Below are 8,469 nucleotides of genomic sequence, written 5' to 3' on the forward strand. Positions count from 1 at the left end.
ATTCAATGTCAACCAGCTTCTAAGGACAGTGTTATTTTGACATCCAATAATGACATTGATGTTTGGTTGATTTTAGGTTGTGTTAGAAAGTGATTACAATCCAACGTCAAATACTGACATTTATTCATCAGGTATGGTAACCAAAATCCAACATCTGATAGATGTCATGATGGTAACGTCTACACAATGTCAAGCTGTAACATCATTAGATGTTGATATTTGGTTAATTTTAGGCTGGACGTTGGACATTGACTGTAAGTGACCACTAAATCATTATATGCCTTTAAATAATTTTAGAGCATCAGAGCATGTCACGTGTTTCGGTAGCCTAGGTGACTAATAGGTTAATCAGGCTAGCAGGAGCGAAGAGAACACACGTTGCTGTGCGATTTACGGAAAAAGGAGGCTTAATCCTGCACAATTTATTTAATAGAACCCTTTGGGAAAGCGGAGCGAGGTATGTGAAGTTAATATTTAAGTCACATGAGTTCATTTGTATGTAATGTTAATCGTGAGCTCTGCCTTCTTATTAGTTGTTTCAAACTGTCTTCATATACTTCATTGTTTCACTTTCATATGTCGCTCTGTACATTATATCTTTATTTGTCATATTATTCTGTATACGAGTTGTTTTTATTGATTTTTGTTGTTTCTTTGTGTAGTTTCACGGTGCTACGCAACGAAAGTTTAATGGCTCTCGTCTTGAGCATAATAAAGAATCAAGCACCCGTCAGAAACTCTCTGTCTCGTTCATGGAAACCAAAGGGCATCTACAGTGAAACTCGTCGCTTAAAGGAACCACGCATCTGTTTCATCGAGACGCAGGCTGGCAGCTGGCAGGGTCGTGACGTCATCGCACAGGCTGATCGGAGGCTGCAGTTACCCATACTAGTCGGAGGTGGCGCGCGTGCTGTCATTCACTGTTGCAGATACAGTGGGAGACTTTGAGTGGCAAGAGAGTTTAAGAACAACATATTCCTACGTAAGCAGCATCAAGTCATCTTGAACTTAGTAATTTTAATGCTTTAAAGGAAAAGCAAATATTTTATGGACATTTGAGTTAAAAGGTTAAATTTACAAAGGACTTTAAATAAAAGCAAATAAATAATGTTATAAAGAACATTTACTTTATAGTTTAAGATTTGAATTACATTATTTGAGTAGAATTTAAGAGAAGGAAAAAAAAAAGAACTTAATTTATTTTATTTAGCATTAGAAAAATTACAATCAGTCTTAATGTTAGCTGTACTTATTTGAAAACTGACATTTCCTTGTTATTCCTGTTACAAGCTAATATTTTGGATGTCATATACTGCTGTTTGCATTTATATTGATCTTGTTTGCTAATTTATTTGGGTGCTTACGTGCTAGAGGTCTGGTGAGAGTGTTATTATTCACTGCTTAAGTTCCTCTTTAATTATGGAAGCTGTACACGCTGAAGAGGCTATGGAAGATACACATAGTACACATGAAGAAGCGCATGCAGTCAAACAAGCAGATGAAATGTCACTCCCAACAGTAGAAATAAGCAACCCAGTTGTGCAGCAGGTCAGATCAAGCACACGTGAAAGAAGCTTCACAGAAAGGGGTCTGGAAATGCGTGAACAGGAAGCCAAGCGACAAGAGAAAGCTTTCCATAAAGCTTATAACAGTTGGAAAGAGACTGCAAAAGATTGTAGATCAACATTAAAAATGTTCTGTTCACGTGAGAATCTAGAACAAATTCAGCAAGACATTCAAAATCAATGTAATCTAGTCCATCAGCATTATGAGCCAATATTGCGTAACCATGCTACATCTCCAGACATTGTCAATCGTATGGATGCTTGTGCTGCACTGACTGCTGAAATTATTGATCTTGTGAGTAAGCGGCTGGAGACAATAGGTGAAGATTACAATGAAGAGCTTGTGAAGGAAAGAGTGAGACAAGTCTTAAATAAAGATGAATATGGATCAATCTTTGGATGCACAAAAACAAACACAGTTATGTCAGAGTCATCGCTAGGATCAGGTAATCAGTCAAAGACCTCTTCCAAGATATCAAGTAAGCGAGCTGAAGCAGAAGCTGAACTTGCAGCAAAACAAGAGCAAGCTAAAGCTATGCAGGAAATCCATGATCAACAAGCAAAGCTTAATAAAATGGAGAGTGAATGGAAGCTTTCTGAAGCTAAAATGCTAGCAGAAATAAAGCAAAGAGAGGTAGAAATGCAGCTAAAGCTTGAAGAAGAAAGAAAACGGCTGCATCAGTTGCAAGTAGACAAGGAAGTAAAAGTAGCAGCAGCTCGTGTGAAAGTGTACAATGATCTTGAAGGGATCAGTCAATTTGGTGATAAAGAAATAGATTCTAGCATTCACAGATTTCAGTTAAACCCAGAAGCTGAATTGTTCTTGCCTCAGCAAACATTCAAGGCAGAGCATGAAGCCCAGCCATCTCAGAATAATGTTTCTTTAGCTCAAGCAATAGCAGACTCACTAAGCACACATCGACTGCCTGTGCCTGAACCCATGATCTTCGCTGGTGATCCATTGAAATTCATAGATTGGAAGATGTCCTTCATAGCTCTTATAGAAAGAAAGCCCCTCCCACCTGGTGAGAAGATGTTCTATCTTAAAAAGTACCTTGTTGGAGAAGCTCGTAAGGCTGTGGAGGGATATTTCTATAGAAATTCAGAGGATGCATACCATGGAGCATGGAAGGTCCTGCAAGATAGATATGGGAATTCATTCATACTACAAAAAGCCTTTAGAGACAAGCTGATGAGGTGGCCCAAAATTGGAATAAATGACCCACTTGCACTGCGAGACTTCACAGATTTCCTGCAAGGATGTGCTGAGGCAATGCCACACATTAAGGGATTATCTATTCTAAATGACTGTGAAGAAAACTACAAGCTACTAAAGAAACTTCCTGAATGGGTTGTACACAAGTGGAATCGAATTGTGACGGAAGAATTAGATGCATCAGGGGACTATCCAAGTTTCAAGTGTTTTACAGAGTTCTTGCAAAAGGAAACTAGAATAGCTTGTAACCCCATTACTTCCCCATTCATGAATATGAAAAATTCAGATGAAAAGTTTCCCAAGCGAGCTAAGGCGCTCAGTACAAAGACTGACGTGAAAGAGTTCAGTTCTAAAGGGCTTAATACATCTAGCGTAAAGTCAAAAGTATCATGCATTGTCTGTAAAGATGAAAACCACAGCATTGTCCAATGTTCTGCATTTGGAGAAAAAACCATTGAAGACAAGAAGAACTTCATTCAAGAAAATCAGCTCTGTTATGGGTGTCTCAGGAAAGGGCACATTGTAAAAAAATGCAGAAGACGACATAAGTGTGGAACATGTGGCCGCAATCACCCCACATGCTTACATGAAGAAAGACATATGGTGTCTCCAAAACCATTAAATAAAACTTCAACAGAAGTACAAGCAAGTCAGGAAGTTCAGAAAGTTATGGCCCATGCACTCACACAAAGCTCTTCTGCTACTTCCAGTATTGTGCCAGTCCTTATTTCAACAGTGGAAGAGCCTCAAAGGGAAGTACTCACTTATGCGCTACTGGACACGCAGAGTGACTCAACATTCATTTTGGAAGATCTTCTTGATGATCTAAATGCAGTCAAGCAACCAGTTCAACTTAGATTAAGCACTATGACAGCTGTGGATACTATAACGGCAAGTAACAGGGTTTGCGGTCTGCAAGTTAGAGGACTCCAAGCAGCAAACTCCATTCAGTTACGGCAAGCATATACAAGAGACTTCATTCCTGTTGATAAGTCCTATATCCCAACGAAGAGCACAGCACTGGAGTGGCCTCACCTAAAACATCTGGCCAATCAATTGCCACCACTGCAGAACTGCGAAGTCGGATTATTAATCGGATATGATTGCCCTTCAGCTCTAGCTCCCCTTGAAGTTATAATTGGTCATGAAAATGAACCATTCGCACAAAGAACTGAACTTGGTTGGAGCATTATAGGTCTCTCTAATCCACACCTAGACAGGCAGGGAAATCAGAGCTTTGTCCACAGAGTTGCAGTCAAGGAGATATTTGTTCCATCACCCAATGATGTCTTGAAAATTCTTGAGTCAGATTTTAATGAGAAAGGTTATGAGGATAAAAGTGTGTCTCAAGAGGATGTTCGTTTCATTCAACATCTCAGTACCAACATCAAACAGAAGGATAATGGACATTATGAACTTCCCCTCCCTTTCAAGAGTATCAGCCAACCATCACTGCCAAATAATAGAAGGCTGGCAGTTGCCCGGCTGCAGCAATTGAAGAAAAAGCTCAAATCTAACAAGCAATATTCGGATGACTACAAAGTCTTCATGAAGGAAGTCGTTGACAAAGGTGATGCTGAACTAGCCCCTGAGATATCAGAAGGAGAGACTGTATGGTATATTCCACACCACGGAGTATACCACCCTCAGAAACCAGGTAAGCTGAGGGTTGTGTTCGACTGTTCAGCTAAGTTTAGTGGTATATCTCTAAACGACACTCTGTTGACTGGGCCTGATCTAATAAATTCATTAGTTGGAGTACTCTGCCGCTTCAGAAAGGAGCTAGTCGCAGTCACCTGTGATATAGAAAAGATGTTTCACCAGTTCCTTGTTCCTCCAGACGAACGTAATTATCTGAGGTTCTTATGGTGGGAGGATGGAGACTGGGAGAAAGAGCCTCAAGACTATCGCATGACAGTCCATCTCTTTGGCGCTACATCGTCTCCTGGGTGTGCCAATTTCGGTTTGAAGTACCTGGCACAGCAGTACGAAGTTAAACACCCAACAGCTTCAGAGTTTGTTAAAAGAAACTTCTATGTAGACGATGGGCTAGCCAGTGTTCGTTCAATTGATGAAGCCAAGGAACTAATTACTGATGCTCAAGCACTCTGTAAACAAGGAGGTTTACGGCTTCATAAATTCAACTCCAATAAGGAAGATGTTCTCTGCTGCATAGACCCATCTGAAAGGGATATTGTCTCTAAACCTCTCAATTTAAACCCTGAAGCAACACCAACAGGACGTGTACTTGGTGTTCAGTGGTCAACAAGGGATGACAATTTTCAATTCAACATCAACTATAAAGATCAGCCATCGACGCGCCGTGGAATCTTGTCTGTCATTAGTTCCCTGTTCGACCCGATTGGGTTTGTGGCACCATTTATTCTTCAGGGAAAGTGCATTCTGCAGGAACTATGTCGGAAAAACATTGGATGGGATGATCAGCTACCAGAAGACATGTATTCACGGTGGGAGGATTGGAAAGGTGGACTTCAAAGGCTTAAAGAAGTTGTCATACCAAGATGTTATCACCCTGACACCTTCGATGAGATCATTGAAACGGAGCTGCACCACTTCTCCGATGCGAGCAACATTGGATATGGAGCTTGCTCTTATCTTCGTTTCAAAAATGACAAAGGTAAAATGCACTGCAGTTTGGTAATGGCAAAGGCTAGAGTCGCACCTACAAAAGTCACAAGTATACCAAGACTGGAACTTGCGGCGGCTGTTCTATCTGCAAAGATAAGTGTCATGCTAAAGACAGAGCTTGAAATGAAGATTGACAGAGAATTCTTTTGGACAGATTCACAGGTTGTTTTGGCTTATATTAATAACGAAGCAAGACGGTTTCATGTATTCGTTGCTAACCGTGTGCAACTCATAAGGGACATTACAGATCCAAGCCTGTGGTACTATATTAATACCTTAGAGAACCCGGCTGATCATGCTTCTCGAGGGTTTCATGCCTCTGACATTGCTACTTCAACCTGGTTAAGAGGTCCCAAATTTCTGTGGGAACAAGAAGTGAATCCAACACCACATACCTCTGCCAATTTGCTTGTTGGTGACCCCGAAGTTAAACCAGTCCAAACATTTGTGACCACAGTTAGTGACAGTTCCGACATTTTAAGTCGTTTCAGACGATTTTCTTGCTGGTCAATGCTTCTGAAGGTTGTGGCAAGGATAAAAAGACTTGGATTGAAAAAGAAATGCTCCACTGACCATATAACTGTTGAGGAGCGTCAGAGAGCTGCTGAAGTGGTGATCAAGCTCATGCAGCAGGAAGCATTTTCCAAAGAAATGAGAATGATTGAAAATGCGAATGCTCTTCCAAATTCTAGTGCGTTGTATCAACTGGATCCTGTTTTGGACAAAGGTCTTCTTCGGGTAGGGGGAAGATTGAAGAAGTCATCACTCAGTCAAGACCTCAAACATCCTGTGATTCTACCAAGGGATAGTTACATCACCAAGCTAATTCTGTCACATTATCATGCCAAAATTTGCCATCAGGGTCGAACTCAAACTCAAATGCAGCTTAGAATGAATGGATTCTGGGTCATTGGAGGTAGCAAATCAGTTGCTAAGCTGATACACAAGTGTGTGCAGTGTCGAAGACTTAGACGACCGACAGAAGAACAACGAATGGCCGAACTTCCCAAGGAGCGTGTCGAAGTATCTGCTCCCTTTACATTTTGTGGCATGGACTGTTTTGGGCCATTTGTCGTGAAGAGAGCTCGCAAAGAATACAAGCGATACGGTCTAATATTCACTTGTCTGTCATCTCGCGCAGTTCATATTGAAATGATTGAAGATTTGTCCACAGATGCCTTCATCAATGCATTGAGATGCTTTATAAGCCTCAGAGGAGCAGTTTGCAAACTTTATTGTGATCAAGGTACAAACTTTGTCGGGGCCAGGAACGAATTCAAAGATTGCCTGAAACAAGTCGACATCAAAACTCTGGAAGTCTTTCTCGCAGAGAAACAATGTGAGTTTGCCTTTAATGCTCCTTCTGCAAGTCACACTGGAGGTGTCTGGGAACGACAAATACGAACTGTGCGCAGTGTACTTAATGCCACAATTGCACTGTGTCCTGGTAGACTTGACGATGCTTCACTTAGAACATTGTTCTATGAGGCAATGGCCATAGTTAACAGTCGCCCGCTTACAGTAGATGGCATTAATGATCCAAATTCACTAGAGCCTCTAACTCCAAACCACCTAATACTTATGAAGTCTGATGTTGCACTTCCACCTCCAGGAAAATTTGTTAAAGAAGACATGTACGCTACGAAAAGATGGCGAAGAGTCCAATACTTGGTTGAGCAATTTTGGAGTCGCTGGAAGAAGGAATACTTGCTTAACATTTCAACACGCCAAAAGTGGCACACTCCTCGCAGAAACCTCAGAGTAAATGATGTTGTAATAATCAAAGAGGATATGCTCCCAAGAAGTCAATGGCAGTTGGGCAGAGTGGTTGAAACTGTCAAAGAGAGTGATGGATTTGTGAGACGAGTAAAGGTACGAGTAGCAGAACGAAAGCTCACTAACAAACGTAATCAGGCCCCCAAGCTCTCAATCATTGAAAGACCGATTCAGAAATTAGTTGTACTTCTTGAAGAAGACTGACTGTTAGTAACTGGGATGATACACTCTCATCAGACCAAATAATTATTTCTGAAATACTTGATAGTCATGAAAAGTAAACGTGGTCATGTTATAGTTCAAAATCATGTTCTGATTAATTTCAGTTTGTTCTTTCAATTCATCATAAAATGATTGGTGGGAGTGTAAGTGACCACTAAATCATTATATGCCTTTAAATAATTTTAGAGCATCAGAGCATGTCACGTGTTTCGGTAGCCTAGGTGACTAATAGGTTAATCAGGCTAGCAGGAGCGAAGAGAACACACGTTGCTGTGCGATTTACGGAAAAAGGAGGCTTAATCCTGCACAATTTATTTAATAGAACCCTTTGGGAAAGCGGAGCGAGGTATGTGAAGTTAATATTTAAGTCACATGAGTTCATTTGTATGTAATGTTAATCGTGAGCTCTGCCTTCTTATTAGTTGTTTCAAACTGTCTTCATATACTTCATTGTTTCACTTTCATATGTCGCTCTGTACATTATATCTTTATTTGTCATATTATTCTGTATACGAGTTGTTTTTATTGATTTTTGTTGTTTCTTTGTGTAGTTTCACGGTGCTACGCAACGAAAGTTTAATGGCTCTCGTCTTGAGCATAATAAAGAATCAAGCACCCGTCAGAAACTCTCTGTCTCGTTCATGGAAACCAAAGGGCATCTACATTGACATTAGCCTGGCATTTGGTTCTGAGGTCATGAGGTTGGTTCTGAACTGTCTCATGACGTTGGGGTACAACATCAATCTGATGTCATGTTGATGTCCTGTGGGGTTTCTTTAAACTGTAAAAACTGCTAGCCTGGCACACAAACAGTAACACATTCTATTTACCTATTGTATCCTACATTCTATTTAGAGCTCATTCAGTTTCCTTCTCTATCAGGGGTATCAGCCATGACAAAAGTAATCTGGCATATGTTTACCAGCAAAATCCTTTCCTGCTTCAACCTGATAGAGAGAGTGTGTAACTCTCGCAGAAACCAGTGCTGGGAAACACTCACACAGATTCAAACACATACTCACAGGTTACATTAAAACGACT

At 40.6% G+C, this 8,469-nt stretch overlaps 1 protein-coding gene across 2 annotated transcripts; it reads left to right on the forward strand.

The window, feature by feature from the left end:
* Positions 1–258: 258 nt before the first annotated feature.
* LOC141376562 (uncharacterized) lies at positions 259–8,054 on the forward strand. 2 transcript variants are annotated; one of them, XR_012387070.1, is made up of 3 exons: positions 259–457; positions 663–7,774; positions 7,980–8,054. XR_012387070.1 is itself a non-coding variant. In XM_073916543.1 (2 exons), the coding sequence occupies exon 2, from the start codon at positions 1,420–1,422 to the stop codon at positions 7,408–7,410; it is 5,991 nt and encodes a 1,996-aa protein (XP_073772644.1). In that variant the 5' UTR covers positions 259–457; positions 663–1,419; the 3' UTR covers positions 7,411–7,930. The 2 variants fall into 2 exon arrangements, 1 of the variants encoding a protein (XP_073772644.1); XM_073916543.1 differs by lacking the exon at positions 7,980–8,054 and having other exon boundaries at positions 663–7,930.
* Positions 8,055–8,469: the final 415 nt, after the last annotated feature.

The sequence above is a fragment of the Danio rerio genome, chromosome 11 (genome assembly GCF_049306965.1).
Source record: "Danio rerio strain Tuebingen ecotype United States chromosome 11, GRCz12tu, whole genome shotgun sequence".
Classification (NCBI taxonomy): Eukaryota; Metazoa; Chordata; class Actinopteri; order Cypriniformes; family Danionidae; genus Danio; species Danio rerio.

What these genes read in the sequence shown, in the direction of transcription:
- LOC141376562 (XM_073916543.1), top strand. Translation starts at nt 1,420, where the DNA reads ATGGAAGCTGTACACGCTGAAGAGGCTATGGAAGATACACATAGTACA.